Genomic DNA, 17,259 nt, shown 5'->3' with positions numbered 1-17,259 from the left:
TGAAAAAAAAGGGATTGGAAAATATTATAAAAAACAATGAAAAAGAATTTGACAGCTGTGGGATTTGAACCCACGCCCTTTCGGACCAGAGCCTAAATCTGGCGCCTTAGACCACTCGGCCAAACTGTCTTCTTGTTAGATGCAGCAAACTAATTATTTAGTTTACTACTTTCATCAGCAGCTAAATCGAGTTTTAATACATCACATTTCATTTTCGCTTTCGCCTAAATTCTACTCATTTTTTAGATATCTTTTTACATTTTTTTATCGTATCATTAATTATTTTATCTTCTCTTCATATTTGATCAATGTGGAAGTGTGATTATATCATGTGAACAAAACTTTTTTCCTAAATATTTCAATTTCGTGTTTCCGCATCATTGTGATCTTAAATGACTTATTACAAGGACAGCCATAAGAAAATTAGTACATGCTTAAGGTGGGAGGACATGGCTGGTTGGTTTTTGAATGTAAGTTTTAAAACAAAAAAAGTGTTCCACTAAAAATAAAACTCAAATGAAGTGGAACTTAAATGATTTTTACTCAATATTTAAACCATGTCAGCCTAGTTTTAAAAATCATAAAAATGATAATTTTGTGATTAATTTTTTGTTTTAAGAATATGTATGAAGGTTTCCAAAATGTGTGGGTGGAAACTGATAACCTGGCTGTGGGGTTAATGCTTGGAAGAGGCATTCACACCAGTATTCTTATTTGTCTATTGTTATTTCAGATTGTATTGCTCTTTTGAGGGTTAGTAGGAATCACAATTTGGATGCAGACTTTCTAGCCAAGTTTGTTCTTTTGAATTATTGTTTTGTAGGGACTGAAGAATACCCACCTGCTATGGGTCGTGTTCTAGGTTCTGATCTTCAAATTGTTGATTAATAAATCACTCTTTCTACTAGGAAAAAAAAGAATATGTATGTAGGTGCGGCAAAGTGGTTTTTGGGAATGAGTTAGGTCCGGTTAGGCCTGAACGGGTTTAACTAACTTACTTTTAATATTTGGCCTGAACGGGTTTAACTAACTTACTTTTAATATTTGGTTAGCAGTCTCAACCCATATTTGGTTAGGTTGACATGCTTACTCACAAAAAAAGTTATAAAATGATTAAGTCTTTAATATTTTCGAAGTCCTAATAAAATATGGGTCCTTTGAATATGGTCCTTCCATTTTCATTTCTTCGATTTAAGTCTTTAATATAAAAAAGTATGTGATTTTAGTTCCTTCCGTTAATATTCGGTACAAAAACCTTTAATCAAAAGACAAGTACATGTCATCATTTGTCACGTGTGTCAAACTTTTTTCACTATTTTTTATTAAATTATACTGACTAAACAATAATTACCACAATACTCCCTCCGTTTCTAATTATAAGATCTAATACAAAAAATTGCGCTTATTAAGAAAACATTAAATGTGTCTAATTAGTGTATTGGTTTTTTAAAAGAATAATGCTTAAAGGCACGAGAGTTTTAGTGCACGAGCCAGCACGAGTATCAAAAACCATGTTTAATTTAAAAAAAAAATGAAAAAAAGCTGTATAACCCGAAACAGGTGTCTTCCTCTTGCCCTTCCCCGTCAATTGACCATGGATGAAAAATGAGAAAAGTAAGGTCATGCTTTTCACCCAACCCCTTTTCAATTTAAGAACGGAAATAGTAAAACTTTCTCCCTTTTCTTCCTCTTTTGCTTTGGTTATTGTCCCTGAGTTATTGAGTATCCAAATCTAGGTGGGCATTGCATGACTTCCACCATTGCACCTTCTAAGGATCTCAAACCAACATTGGGAACTTATCCAACCACCTCTTTGCTGTTGGGTTTGGCACCAACCGGGTATTTCATAGAGGATTCAAGTTCAACCAAAGATAATCTCAATCTCCAAAGTGGGAAACCGATTCTAGCTTATGTCTCCCCTGTTTTGATGTGCGGTGCATGTGTTGATTTTGATGACGCAGTGGTGGTTCTGCGTAGTGGAAATCGTAGGTGGAAGAGGAGGAACAGTGCGACGGTGAAGGTTTGAACGCGCGGCAGCGGCGTTAGATTTGGAGGTTGGTGGTTTCTCTTTAGAGGGTTCTGGCTCGCGGTGGCGCCGGTTCGGTTCGACGATGTCTTCGCCGCTTGAAGGAGAGGATTCAACAGTGTGGAGAGAAAGTAGAGGGAAGTGCAGAGAGGAGAAAGAAGGCCAAGACGGTGTGTTTCACTACCCTCGTGCGTCTTCGTGCTTTGGCTCTCGTACCATATAGCACCGCTCTTTTTAAAAATGCATACATTCCTCTATATTTACCATTTGTCATTTTCTCTCACTAATTAATGGTATGTGGTAATTAAAACTTTGGAATTGAAAGTACACAATTAATGTGAGGGGTATTATGGAAGAGTAGAATACTTTTTGATATATTTTTGTTAAATGTCTTATATTTAGGAACATGAAAAATTTAAAACTAGGTCTTATAATTAGGAACAGAGGGAGTATATAATATCACTGAACATAAAATAAGCCAATGATTATATTTCGTTAAATCTAGAAACTATATAAATGGAGAGTTTTTGCAGCCTTGAGGGTAAATCTGTCAATCAACAAATAATTTCAAAGACAATAAAGCTTGACCATGGTCATTTTGGTAAAGATCTCTTTTATTTCACTTGGATTGAATCTCAACCATTGATTCACAATAAGTTATTATTTATGGATCAAATCTTGGCCGTTGAAATCCTCCATTAATCTTGATCTCCTTCCTTGTTTCACTGATGTTTTGGATTCTCCTTTTCATCCGTTTTTATCTTCCAGCGCTTTTAATCACATTCACGTCGCACGTTTCATGCCTTCCGTTTTTCTTCGATCGTGTGAGTACAAAACCGGAATAGAGCACGAGCGAGGCGAGGCTGAGTGCGAACGAGGAGAAGCAAATGAGATTGAAGGCGAATTTCAATCTTCTTTTCTTTTCTTTCGTCTTTCTGGGATTTCAATCGCGTCGCACGTTCTCACTTTCTGATTGTTGCTTTTTTTTAGGGGGTTCTTTGCTTCCTGCATAAATTGGTGGAACGATATGGGGTTTAGGGTTTATGCCGCTCTTTCGATCATCAGGATTTGGTCTGGACAACCTTCCTTCCAAGGTTCTCACTTCTCTTTCCATGTTTATTGTTTTCGTTTTGCTAATTTCAGCTTTCACCCACTACCATTGCATGTTTTGTTTTTCTGTCATCTGAATCCCTAATCTTTCAACGTTTTAACTCATTCGATTATCCATCTTTATTGTTTCAGATTAATCTGAACCAGAGCATGTCATTTCCATCATCATCGTCCAGGTTTTGCGAATACTAGGAGACGACAACGTGCGGCCACAAAAGGGCTCCCATGAAGTCCTCAGCAGGTGCGCTTCTATTTGTTCGCCACTTTTTTTCCTGCGGCTTGCATACGCTTCCATTTGATTTCTTGGTTTTGATTTGTTTTATGAATTCATCATTATATAAGTTTGTTTCACTTCTTTCACAGGGGCCGACGATTTCCGGAATTTTCGTCAAATTTCGGTAAGAATCCTTCACTCTGCGCCTTAAGTTTGATTTCTGTTTTGATTTTAGAGTTATCTTTGCCTAAGTTTTGATTTTGTCCAGCAATTAGGACTTTACCTCTGTCTGCCATGTAATTTTCCTTTACAGGGAGAGTTGCCCGTGAAATCGCCGTTGGGGGGTTCTTTAAGGACTAAGGTGGTGATTCCGAAATTTGAAAGCTTTTGGATTTCCTCATACGTTAATTTGTGGGTGTTTTTATATGTGTAGATTTTTTAAGCTTACTTATGTTGTCGGTGAGTGAAAGGAAAATAATATTACATTCTCTGCTAATTTTTCTTATTGTACTGGTGACTGAAAGCTTTTATTTTCCAGTTGTTCGTGAAGCACTAGAGCCATTGGATGAATTGAAGCAAGGTAACATTTTCTCTATTAGTTGAAAACTTCATGTTGCCCTGAAAGTTTAAGAAAAAAATAAAGGGCCATTTGTAGGAAGATTGGTACGATGATAGGTATTGGTGAGTGGTGACTAACATAAAATAGTTTGTAACAACTTTGTATACCACACACTTTTGAATAGTTATGTGAAAACGGAGTGGTGAACACAGAGAAGGTGATCTGGGCCAAGCTAAATATTAATCAATTAGTTGTGATATGGGATGGTGTTGAATGTCTTAATAGGAGAAACTGCTTTTGATTTTATAGCACATGTATGTGATATTGTTTGGCTTTCAATTGGTAGTCAATTGTTTACACGCTCTTTCCTTTTTATTGTATTTTAGGGTGACTGGGGAAGTGGTGAGTGATGCTGAAAAGAATTTGGGTGATGGGAAGCCTGCACGTGAGGAAAAAGAGGCAGCAGATGGAAACAAGGAAAGCCCTGTTTATGAAAGTGAAGAAAAGGAGCCTGAGGATAAGGTTAATATCTTAAAGCTTTCTCCATTGATCTTGATTTTGCTTCTTCTGAATTTTATGCATTTCATTATCCAGAGACTAACAGGAGAGTTGTGTCTTGTGATTGAATGATAAATCATTCAAGTTCAGTTTGGGTCATAAGTTCATCTTATGAATTGCATGTGATTCTTTACTAGAAAGAAACTCTTGCTCAACATTGTTTTCTTGATTATGAAACGATGTTTTCATCCAGTGTTGGTTTACCTTTTGAAAGTGTTAGAGCCTTGATCTGAATGTATTATTTTTGCTCATATAGTTTCTGAATTAAGTGTTACATGTTGAATTTATATTCTATTGGCTTCTGTTTGTCCTTCTCTAAATGCAATCTAAACTGTGATAGGAGATGACACTGGAAGAATATGAGAAGGTGTTGGAAGAGAAAAGAAAAGCCCTGCAAGCACTCAAGACTGAAGTGAGAAAGGTGGATGCAAAGGAGTTTGAATCCATGCAGCCACTTTCCCACAAGAAAGACAATGATGAGATCTTTGCTAAATTGGTAAGAATTTTCTCCCTTTCACCATTCTAACTTTTAGTTTATATTATATTAGTGAACTGATGCCTATAAATATGTCTTTACACCTTTAATTTCTGTCAAGGGATCTGACAAGGATAAGCGCAGAGATGCTATTGAGAAGGAGAAATCCAAGAAGGTAGGATTTTTTAGGCTTTGGTTATTATATTAAGCTTCATGACGAGCCAGTCTCCTTGATTATGGCGATTACCTACCTTCAATACTTGTGTTTTGAAAGCTTATCAGTTGATTATAGTCTAACTTTTGATAACATGTTGAACAACAATTGATTTAATTGAAAACACCAATTTTGGGTTTTAAAATATTTTAGTATGTTGAAGATGTCAAAATTATTGATATTATGGGTTAAAATGCAGTGAGAAAATATTTGACCAAGTTGTTAAAAGAGACATTAAAATGGGCGTTTTAACTTCCTTTTCCTGTAAGCAAACCTTAGCTTTTCCATCTGAAGTACAAGTTTCTCGACATGGACACATGTTCTTTATCCCTTGGAGATGGATCCAAGGCTAATTCTTCTCGATCGTCAATTCGAATGGCAGTGGTTCAATGAGGAATGCCTTCTTTTTTATTACTGCCACTGCAATTTGGATGGCAGCAATTCGGCAGGACGAACGAAGCCCCATCCGCTGCCCCGTCTCTTTCATATCTCACCCTTAACTGCAACTTTTCATTCTAATTCTTCTTTCTTTTTACAAATCATGTTGTGATCCAACTTAATTTTGTTTGGCTGCTTTTTTCTAGCAGAAGAGGGGAAGGTAAGCAACACAACAATGAAAATGACGCCCTTGCCGAGAATCGCGACAGGATCAATGAGCAAGCTGATTCTCCACCTCTGGTGGCTTCTCTGTCTTCGATACCAGCATGGATTCAGGGTGAAGAGGAGCACAGCGGTGAGGGCGAGTGAAGCAGCAAGCGCCATTGAACGCCGAGTGGTGAACCCTTTGAATGAGTGTCATAGTTTTGATGCTGCTCCATTTTCCATGTGTCGCGTTCCTAACCTCGATTATGTGGTGTTTTTTTGGTGTTCAACACCGCAGCATATTGATTATGGCGGTGAATCACCCCCCATGAGGTCAATGTTAATAGGTTTTGGCTGCTCAAAAGTTCCTTCTTTATGAGAGTGCTTTTTTCTCTGCAATTTTAGGGTGAGTCTAACTCTTCCACTACATTTTGTTCAACATTTTTTCTCCTTTCGTTTCATTTTGTATTCTGCATTGAGTGAAATTATGTTACTATTGTTGAAGGTTTGATCTCTCAACAGTTCTGAAATTATGTTTTGCTACTGATGTTGTGGGTCTCTCTTGAGGTCCTCCGTGTATCGCACAGGTCAAAGCATGTATGTCCTATGTTGTCTTCACACTTTAGACTATATTTTATGTGATCTTGCTAAGAGTTTTAGTTTTGTAGCATGTTGTGTCATCGGTTTATTTTTAATGAAGATAGGTAACTACTGCTTTATGTGCGGGTCCTTGCTTAAAAGAAGTGGACAAAATTGTCATTTGGTCTAACTGCAATCAAAGCACTATTTAGAAGCACAAAATCATGGTTATTATAACAATTTTAGGCCCTCTTAACTGAATCTTTGTTGTCGGTTTTTTGTTCATGTAAAAGTTAAATCTTATATTGCAAATTCTATTAAAGAGGAAAATTAAATACATGCTAAGCCAATTAATGTGAGAATTTGAAAAATTGGTATTATTGTAAAAAAAAATAGTAAATTCAGAGATTGATTCCTGGCGGGTGCAATTTATCTTTTCGATGCACCAAAAAATACATACATCTCCCTTTTGATAAAGAGTAAATTCATCGAAAAAATATCACACGCTCATTCATGGCCATAATGCCGATTTAAGAAATTATCTTCCCTAATTAATGGAAAAATCCCTTTGCACTATAACTATTTCTATTCCATATGGTTAATTTATGTTCATGAAAAATATTAGTGGTTAATATCAGTTAGGAACTCCAAAGAACATGATTTTTTTTTTGAAACTTCCAATGAACATGTTAATTAGTTAGAATTTATAGAATATATTAAGGGAAAAACTTAGGTGCAGTTGTATACCTGCTGTTGGTACTGTTTGCTAATAGGAATAAAACACGTGGATTATAATTAAACCTCACCAAAATCTAATTATATTAAATTTCACACTGTTACCCTCCGTTATCTCTTAAAAAGGGTTTCTTTCTCCCCCTTTTCACTCTGCCTCCCACCACAACAAACACCTTCTGGCTTCTGTACACCGATTACGGCAAACACGTTGGTCGTTGGGCATGTCTTCATTTGTGATTCTGCATTCACGCTGCTTCTTTCCTTCCCCTTCTTCCAAGCCTTCCATTCACTCTCTCTCTCTCTAACTTCAAGTTATGCAGCAGACCCATTTCATATTGAGGTTATGCAGCAGACCCATTTATTGTTTTATGTGGAAAAGTTATAATTTGTTTGCCTGGAAGGGTTTGTAATTGGAAACGGAATGTGGGTACTTGAGCATTATGTTATTGTTTGAGCAGATCTGTGGGTGGAAGAAAGGTTTATGGAAGAATTGGAATCCATGATTAAAGGGAAGGTTTTAGATTTCTGTTGCCGGTGTTTGGCGTCAGAAGTCAGAACCCCTTCAATTTGAAGGTCTGTGACAGAGCAGAGTAAAATTTGAAACTAAAATTCAAATGCAGCTGGGGTACTGAAGAGGAAAATCACACAAGGAAGGTGGTAGTTGAAGGCCTATAAGCTTCTGATATTAAAAGCTTTGAGAGTGAATTTGGACCTTGGCCGCTGTGATGGTACCTGAGCTGGGCAATGGCACTTGAATGTGTTGCAAGTCTATTATTGAGCAGAAGGGTGTGTCCAAATGCAGCTTGTGGCACTTTGAAGTTGAAAATCACACAAAGAAGGTGGCAGTGGTTAGCAAAGTGTATGGTAGTGTTAGAAACCTCTTTAAGTGTGCGGCTGCAATTATCACAATTATGGACCTCTTCCTATTTTTTGCTGGTTTAATTGGCTGTAGTTTTTTTCATTGGCCGTAGATTTTTTTCTCTTTTTATTAGTTAGAATGAACTATGGTAGTGTATGTTCTATGTAATGTAGGCTCTTTTGTACCAAATGGCAAGTGATATGGCTATATCATTAGCATGTAATGAAATGATTTTTATTTTCTATGATGAATGAGAATGGAAATTGATTTATATCCAGCAAAGTGGTTCATTGTAAGCCTTTATTTGTTAACTTCCAATTACATGAGACAAAGCCAAGCAAAATGCTTTGTTAGAGTTAACATGAGTATTCCAATAGCATGTCTAGTAAAAAGCTAAGTATAATCCTTCATGTACAGGACTGAATTAGCAATAGCATTCCAATATCTTCCTCTTAAAAATAAGTTCATAGTAGGACACAACAATGTTTGTGAACGTGAGGGGTAGTCAGAGCATTTTCCCCTTAGTTAAGTTGTATTCCAAATTCAGTGAAAACTTTGTTGTTACGATAACACATTAACACTAAATTACTTTGTTATAGCAGCAAATCTTGAAATCTGAGAAACCAATGATAGAAATATATTAGAAAGCCATTCATGTCAGTGCTACACCAGAAACAAATGACTGAATCTCTAAAACTTAAACAAAACAGAACCAAGCACTCAAATGTTTTTAACATGCACTCAAATGTCTTCCCATCGCGGTAAAAGAAGAAGTGAAGGACCACGTTCATTTTCTCTTTGACTGGGAATGAAGGTATCCTGTGAATTGAATTCCTATATAGGAAAAAAAAAAAGAAGTGTCAATCTAAAGCACAAACAAAACAGTAATTAGTTTTAAGCAAAAACAACATGCATCTATCGGGAAAATGTAGAAAACTTGTGTCATATTAATCGAACCTGTGTCATATTAATATCAAGTGATGTAGGACCTAGACCTGAATTGAATTCCTATATAGGAAAAAAAAGGATTGTCAATCTATAGCACAAACAAAAGAGGAATTAGTTTTAACCATAAACAGCATGCATCTATAGGGAAAACATAGAAAACTTGTGTCATATTAATCTAACCTGTATCATATTAATATCAAGTGATGTAGGATCTAGACCTTCATGTAAAAATGGCACATTCTGCATACACAATAGTCAAAAGCAAATTTAACTCATAAAATGCAGCATATATTTTTAACTTGGACAAAATTTAAAAGACTAGCAATTGTCTAGTTATATCTGAACAGATGGATCTGGTATGCTGGAAGAGTATTTTTTTAGCAATGGACTTAACTTAAAAGTGCTTTTTCTTCTTTTTTTCTTCTCCAAGCAACTCTTTGGCCTACCTTTTACCCGAGATGCATTATCCTTCTTTTTTATACCCTTTGCTTCATACAGTTCATCTACTTCATTAGTTTGCCCATTCAAATCATCTAATTCTGCATTTGGTGTGGAAGATCTTTTACTTAAGATATCATCAACTCCAATGCCAACTTCCACCATTTTTCTTGCAAAGAAGGCTGAAGCATCCTCACACTCAGCAGCTTTACTTGATATTTCTACTGCAACACGACACAAATCCATTTTGCGATTTGAGACGATCAATTTTGGATCTTCTTTGACAACTTGTCCCTTGTTGTCTATAACACACCCGCTTCGTGCATCCTTAGTCCACCTCTTGAGGATATACTTTGCAGGAATAACAATTATATTCAAATGATTAAGTATTCGAAGAGCATGGCTGCAAAGGATACCAATAAACTGGAAAAGTTGACAACTACAGTCAACACTTTGATCTTTAGGATTGAAAGTAAATTTGTGTGGCCTTGTAATCCCAAATAGACACACTTCATATTCATATACATCCAAGAATTGGTTGCAAACTTTCAGAACAAGATTACAAGATTTTTCATATTCTGCACGAACTAAAGAGAAAATCGCCGGTGTGAAGACATCTCTAGCATTTTTCAGTAATAGGATATTCATATTCAATGATGGCATTTTCTGGCTCATCTCATAGTTGGACTCTATCTCCTTATATCGCATGTCCTCCAACAATCTTTCAAAGTTCCGAAAAAATTCAAGCACATTAAAAGTGGACTTCATGTAAAGTCTCAAACGACCATTGAAGCTCTCACTTAGTTGGGTTGTTGTAGCACCAGCTGAAAAAGTATGCCGCCCATACACCAAAGCCCAAAGATGTAACAACATATTTTCCACTTGATGCTCGACAAATAACCATGTGTGCTAAACATCCCGTTCTGATCTCTTTGCGGGCAATTTTTCCTTCATCATCTTTGATCCTTTTAAAGCCTTCTTTAAAGCAAACATATTTTCGAGATATCACAATCTCCTTATCTAATTTGCTTGTATTCCTCCAATCTTTTCTAACGCTGAAACCAACAAATCCAGCATACATGTTATAAAATCTATATGCATGATCTTCCGTATCGAACTCCATGCCAACATAGGGAGTTATATCTTCCTGAGTCACTTCATCCTCAATATTATCCTTCCATTTAACTACATAAACAGATAATATATTAAATATAAAATTATTGTATTCTTGGCTCAACAATTTATAAACAAAGGAATAACATGTAGTACTAATGAAAGTTAATAGTGCATAAACATAGGCTTTGGTTTGAAAAAAAAAAGGTTTCCGCTTCCGTTTTTAGATCAAGCACATGGATTGAATTCATACATTTCCATATAATACTATTTGATTTTCATGGAGTAATAGTATTTGATTTTCATAAAAGTGAATGAATACTCATGCTATCTGTGCTTTGCAAAAACTAAAAGAAAAGACCTCCTGAAATATGAATACTTTGTAATTGGAATTGGTGCAAGAAAATAATTCCAATTAAAAGAAAACCCCCAGAATTGTATTAGAAAAGAATACATACCATTGGAATCAGAAATAACAGGTTCATCCCCTTTCTCTGTAGCTACAGCCCCTGTATTCATTGTTGTTAAGTGTTAACTCTGTGAAGCAAAGAGAACTTTGTGATTGCAGAAGACAGAACGTTTCTTTTGATTCCCACAGCGTGAAGAACAGAGAAGATTAAGTGTTGAAGAAAACCGTGGGGAGCAGGTTAGTAAAAGGGAAAAGGGCAAAACGTGGGGAGTGAATTACACAGCGTGAATGCAGAATCACAAATGAAGACATGCCCAACGACCAGCGTGTTTGCCGTAATTGGTGTACAGAAGCCAGAAGATGTTTGTTGTGGTGGGAGGCAGAGGGAAAAGGGGGAGAAAGAAACCCTTTTTAAGAGATAACGAAGGGTAACAGTGTGAAATTTAATATAATTAGATTTTGGTGAGGTTTAATTATAATCCACGTGTTTTATTCCTATTAGCAAACAACACCAACAGCAGGTATACAACTGCACCTAAGTTTTCCCCATATATTAATCCTAAAAAGTGATAGTTTTAACATAAATTTGAAATCAGTTTCAAAAACAATTTTTTTGTTACAAGTTTCAAAAACAAATTGATATCAATGCAAAAAAAAGAGAGTTAATGTTGGTTATATAATTTAAAAACCACACAACACATTCAGGCTCATAATGGAAGTAAAAAAAATATCATCCTTAATAATTAATTAATGGAAAAATTCTTTTTTTTTCCATGAAGGGAAAAAAAAAATCTTTTCAGTACAAATTTATCAGTTACATGTGTTTATTGAAAAATTTAGTGGTTAATATGAGATTAATATCATTTAGGAATTTCAATTATTAATCAAGTTTTTAATTTCATTAATTGACGTGGTACATCCTTAACATCTGATTGGTTGACGGTTTAAAAAAACTTTACACCGTCGGTGCGTAGAAATTAAACTCATAGTTTTAACAAAAATTTGATATCAATACAAAATAAATTTTAATGTTGGTTTCATAATTTAAAAACCACACAACACATTCATGCTCATAATATGACGATACAAAAAAATATCTTCCTTAACAATTAATTAAAGGAAAAAAATATTTCCACTACAATTATTTCTGTGATATGTGTTTATTGAAAATTTTAGTGGTTAATATGTGATTAATATCAGTTAGGAATTCCAAAAGACATGATTAATTAGTTAGAATTTATAAAATATATTAATCCTAAAAAGTGAAAGTTGATTGTTTTAAAATCAAATTTATATTGTTGAATTCCAAATTAAAAAAAGGTGTAGTATTTATAAATGTTTAAATAAAAAGCATAAAGTGAAAAATGAAAAATAAGAAATAAAAGGAATCACGAAGGCAAGGTTCTTTAAGTAATGGGTCTTTATGGCTATTTTTTAGTTTTGTCCATTTTTAAATTTATATAATTTCAAATAAAAGGAAAGTTAAATACACTTTAATGTGAGAATTTGAAAGATTGATATTATGGTATAAAAAAATCTTTCCCAATGTCGAATACGATTTTTTACAGGAAATGTGCAACGATACACTTTTAATTTTATTCACAATGTAATTATTCCAATTGAAAAAAAAACATTCACTGGCTATTTTTAGCACATAACTTTAACTCCATGGAATAGACTATTTAATAGATATCGAAAAACTATCAATCGAGCATTTAAAAAAACAAGTACAAAAGAGAAAAATAAAATAGCTACTCAAAAAAACAAAAACAAACTTTCAACACAAAAAAAGCATACGAATTTATGATTTCATATATCCAAAATAAATTTAGTTATTTTAATCCATTAAATATCTTTTAAAAGAACTCATAGACTTAAAAGAAATACACACAAAAAACAAAATGAATATCCCCTGTGCATCGCACGGGTAAAAGTACTAGTATGATGATAAATAGTATTACTGGGCAATCAATAACAATAAGAACTAAAATAAATATTATAGAATCATCATTCTTTAATATCAATAATAAAATCATCAAAATATTCTTTATTTACTTTAATCTTTTTGATTTCTTTAATAAATTTGACCAATCTTGACCTCTCCTGGATCTTTGGATTGGTTCCATTTACTAAACGAGTAATATCATAATAGGCAACCACTCTCCTTTCTCCCAAGTCCCTACAAATATTACAACCCTCTAATTGGATCATGACTTCAGCTTTCAAAATATCACAGGTCCATCTAGCTTCTTTGTGAACCCAAGTATAGAAGTACCTTTGTCTTCTCTCATTATAATAGAAATGAAGCCTTCAGACACTGCATCTTGATTCTTTCTTATAATAGCATCTGATTGAGACAAATGTAGTTAGGGGTGGCTTTTTCCACATTGTAGTTTCACCTGTGTACTCAGTGGCGGAACTAGACAAGAAAAATTGAGGGGGTCAAAATAAAATAAGATTTTAATCCACATAAAAAATAAAAATAAAGATTAGAGTAATTTCTTTACATGAATATTGAAAAGTTATTATAAATAGTGTGAATAAAATTGAAAACTTAGTTTTAGTGAATTTACCTCTTAGACCCTTTATATAGCTACGACCATCACCTTTGTTGATTGACCATAATTAGGGTACTATTCCAAATATATTTGACGGATCCATCTTTTTTTTTGGTCGAAGGTTCAAATTCATTCAATAACAAAGGTAGCCCAACGGCACTTACAACTGAACAACAAACATATTGAATGAAAAAGAAGATTGGGTCATAATCCCAAATTAACTTACAAAGAAAGTTCATCAACAATTAAGCATTTGACTCCTTAGAAACATCTAAACTGAGTTAGAACTAAGGGAGATTAAGAGAACTCTTGCAAGTACAAGCCCAGAAGGCCCAAAGCATGAGCCCATGAAAGCTGAGCCAAACAAACCCTAGCCAACAGAGGTGGCAGAACAGAGGCGGAATGGAACACCTATGACCCACTTCAAAACCCAAGATCTACTATCAGCAAGAACCAAAGTTGTCTCCTTTCTTCAGATCTCCACTTGTTGCTGCTTTGTTCAACTCTTTAGAAGCTTGGATCCGCAGCTATGCCTCTGGCATGGAGAGAGGTCGGCTCAGCCTAACCTCGCCGGAAAACAAGGTCTGCTGGTGTTTGCAGTAGTCAGGGGAAATGAGAGGGGAAGGATGGTGGTGATGAGGAGACGAAACATAGAAAAACGGTTGGAGGCAGGAAAGGGGGAACGAGTGGAGGTTGTAGGAAGAAGAAAGAGAGATCTAGCAGAGGAAGACAAGAAAATAAATCCGATTAGATGAAAACTCTCACCTAGGAGAGAACAAAACCCTAACAAAGTGGGTAAAAACCTCTCACTTAGGAGAGAAAGCAGACCCACAGAGGGGGAAAAGATGCAGAATACAGGAAAAAAAGAGAAGGTGAGCCCCGACCCTAGGGAGGGGAAGGGGCTGCAACGACACTTTCTTAGTTGAAACCCTAGCAGAGCAGCAAGTAGGGAGAAGCAATATTGAGACACTTTGTGTAGCTCCAAACAATTGCTTTACCGAGAAGCCACAACTAAGGAACTAATGTTCTGGATATCTTTGACACATCCACACTCTGATAGGCCAAAGTTGGGTTTGTACTTTCCCTAAAATCCCATGACATGAGTAACTTGATGAGGGTCGTCTTGATCCATTGGTAAGCTCGACCGAGTCATTATCCCCAAACCAACTCAATAAATCACACAATCAAGATATTATTCTCATGTCAACTCAACAACGAATCTACCTGAGAAATTTGGCCCCATTGTACCCTTATTATTAAACGAGTCGCCATATACTTTGATCAAGGTGTTTTCCCCAAATCGACTTGTCACGTGCCTTGACCAATACATCCACCTCAAGTTTTGACGAGACATATTTTCCAAAGACAACATCATTGCAGCAAACCGAGTCACAAGATGTAAATCATCAATGGACACATTTGGTGAGGGAAGGCACTTGACTAAAACTACAAGCCAAAGTCACAAGTAATAGACAAAACCATGATCTTCCAAAGTCATTCCCGCAGAGTCAAACAAACAAATACTCCAATATCATTGCAATGTGATTTTGGTCCCTATAGGGTTTTTTCATAAAATTTAGCCCCTCAATTTTTTAGATCGCTACAATTAAGTCACCCAATCAATCTTATCATGCTTAAAATTCCAAATTGATTTTTTCTAAGTCAAATCTCCATACATTTAGTTGATTAAATTATTGTAAAGCCCCTTTAACTCAAAACTCACCAACAAAAATAAAAGTTTCACCTAAAATTATGAAAAATCAAATTTGGCTCTCATTAAAACCCTAAGAACATCTCCAATGCAAAGTTGCTAGTTGGGTTGCTTAACACTATTTTTGTGGGTCCAAACTGCCACATAGGATTTAAGCAACTCATAAGCAACCCATGTTGATTTTGCTCCAATGCAAGGTTGCTTATTTTACTTTTAATAGGGTCCCACTATACTTCTTATATTTTTATTTTTATTTACACATTTAAATTTAAAAATTAATTCAATGTAACTGATTGCTTTTTGAAAATATAACTGATTACTTAATCACTAATTAATCATCTTATCAACTAATTTCTTAATTAAATACTTTTTCTTTCTTTTTAAGGCCCAAACGAATCCTCATCCCACCACTTAAATTTTTTTTGCTTTGATTTTTTTAACATTATAATACAAGCCCACCTGCTTTTGTGTTTATATTTAAAAAGGTATTAGAAAATAAAACCTAATCTCAAGAAGTATCTGGAAACAAAGAAGGTTTATGACTTTCTGCAACAGAGAGAAATAGACGAGAAGAAGAGAGAAAGAAAATGGGATTTTCTCTTCAACCCTTATCTTCTTCCACCCGTTTTTGAGGCTTTCAACCTCACCGTCGTCGCCGTCTCTGTCAAGCGACATGCAAGCCGTCGTTTCCGTGCACCCCTTCGTCTCTCTCAAGCCCCTGATCTCTCTGCTTCCCACATGCAGCAAATCAACGCTTCCAGCAACAAATCAGATCTTCCCAAACCCAGATCGGAGGTTCAATCAGACCTTCCCAAACCCATTCCACTGCCATCGGAGGTTCAGAGGTCAAGATTGGTGGTTTCCACCGATCGGAGATTCCACGTCTGTAATTTCATCTTTTAATTTTTGTGGGTTTTTTTTTCTATCTTCAGTTGATTTGCTGTAGAAGTGTAAAAAAATCGTTTCTGGAATTTGTTTCTGTCTGGGTTTTTTTTTTTTAATTTTTCTGGAATTTGTTTCTAATTTCATCTCATAATAAAAAAAATTGATTCATGTCTGGAATTTTTTTTCTGATTCAAGTCTATAATTTGCCTACTCTTCCCATTGATCATTGTTTCCCTCTTTTTTTTTTAACTGCAATCAGTTGTTGTGATATTTTATAATAAAAAGGTAGAAGAAATGAAGCTAAGCAACGTTGCTTAAATAAGCAACGTTCCTTAACTTTGAAGAATAAGCAACGCCACCTCAGCAAGCTCCAATGGAGCAGAAAAATAAGGAACGCATCTTATTTTAAGCAATCAGGTTAAGCAACCCCCATTGGAGTTGCTCTAATACCATGTCTAACAAAATCTTTCAACTTTTCATAAATTTGAATATTGAATGCCTGTACATACCCTAAGTTTTTTTTTTTGTTGAAAAATACATCCCTTATATATGATTTTTTCATGATGACATGTTATAATATTTTTGAAGTAGGTATCATATTATAATCCATCAAATTTGATAAAAAAAAAGCCCAATAAATAAAGTTCCTATGATGTAAGTTAAACAAATCTTTTTCTATTGACCCAAAAAAAATATTTTTTTCTTAAATATTTGTTATATCAAAATAACCGTAACTAATACTACTTCTCTTCTAGGTTGCTGTGCTAGGGTTTTGCAAGGGTTTAGCAAAATCATCCTCAGTTTATCCTAGGAAGAGCTATTTCCTCTGTTTATGGGGAGATCTCTTTATACCTTAAGGGTATCTACTGACTTGAAGACCTTGTCTTTGAAGTCCACTTGTTAGCTATTGACTGGTTTCAACCTCTGTTCCACTACCATCCACTTGGACTACCAATGGAGACACAACACTCAGAGGACCATACGAGTTCCAGCTCTATGGAAAGAGATGTGGAGATTACGATTGATGGCTTGACCATTGACTTAGAAGTGGAGGAAGGTTCTGATTCTTCCCAAATGTTGGTGGGTAAAGTACTCACTGACAAGATCCTTAACCGGAACATTATCAAAAACATCATCCTCAAGGAGTGGGGATGTCAACAAGGCTTATACATCCAGGAACTAGGAGGAAACAAATTCCTCTTCAACTTCAGTGAAGCACAACAGTGTGAAAAGGTCCTGAAAGGTAGCCCTTGGATTATCATGAATCATCTACTATGTCTCCAAGT

At 35.2% G+C, this 17,259-nt stretch overlaps 1 protein-coding gene, 1 long non-coding RNA gene and 1 other non-coding gene across 12 annotated transcripts; 1 reads left to right on the top strand and 2 right to left on the bottom strand.

Annotated features, from left to right (window-relative positions):
• Positions 1-49: 49 nt before the first annotated feature.
• TRNAL-UAG (transfer RNA leucine (anticodon UAG)) lies at positions 50-129 on the bottom strand. The gene has a single exon. It is a non-coding gene; the product is annotated as a tRNA-Leu (tRNA).
• Positions 130-2,831: 2,702 nt separating this feature from the next.
• LOC130730179 (uncharacterized) lies at positions 2,832-8,182 on the top strand. Of its 10 annotated transcripts, none has more exons than XR_009016255.1 (10): positions 2,832-2,850; positions 3,017-3,120; positions 3,269-3,377; positions 3,500-3,534; positions 3,664-3,711; positions 3,889-3,930; positions 4,296-4,431; positions 4,808-4,963; positions 5,064-5,117; positions 5,744-6,405. It is a non-coding gene; the product is annotated as an uncharacterized LOC130730179 (long non-coding RNA). The 10 variants fall into 10 exon arrangements; XR_009016260.1 differs by lacking the exon at positions 2,832-2,850 and adding an exon at positions 7,511-8,182 and having other exon boundaries at positions 2,934-3,120; positions 5,744-6,144; XR_009016258.1 differs by lacking the exon at positions 2,832-2,850 and having other exon boundaries at positions 2,934-3,120; positions 5,744-6,144; positions 6,244-6,405.
• Positions 8,183-8,541: 359 nt separating this feature from the next.
• LOC130732592 (protein FAR1-RELATED SEQUENCE 5-like) lies at positions 8,542-11,180 on the bottom strand. Its single transcript, XM_057584605.1, has 4 exons — positions 10,869-11,180; positions 9,040-10,482; positions 8,869-8,919; positions 8,542-8,745 (listed from the first exon to the last, which is right to left on the bottom strand). Exon 2 carries the CDS (start codon positions 10,168-10,170, stop codon positions 9,193-9,195), a length of 978 nt encoding a protein of 325 aa, XP_057440588.1. The 5' UTR covers positions 10,171-10,482; positions 10,869-11,180; the 3' UTR covers positions 8,542-8,745; positions 8,869-8,919; positions 9,040-9,192.
• Positions 11,181-17,259: the final 6,079 nt, after the last annotated feature.

Source organism: Lotus japonicus, chromosome 1 (assembly GCF_012489685.1).
Source record: "Lotus japonicus ecotype B-129 chromosome 1, LjGifu_v1.2".
NCBI classification, from domain to species: domain Eukaryota; kingdom Viridiplantae; phylum Streptophyta; class Magnoliopsida; order Fabales; family Fabaceae; genus Lotus; species Lotus japonicus.
Note: the sequence above shows the minus strand (reverse complement) of the source record. Positions and strands in the feature narration are given on the sequence as shown.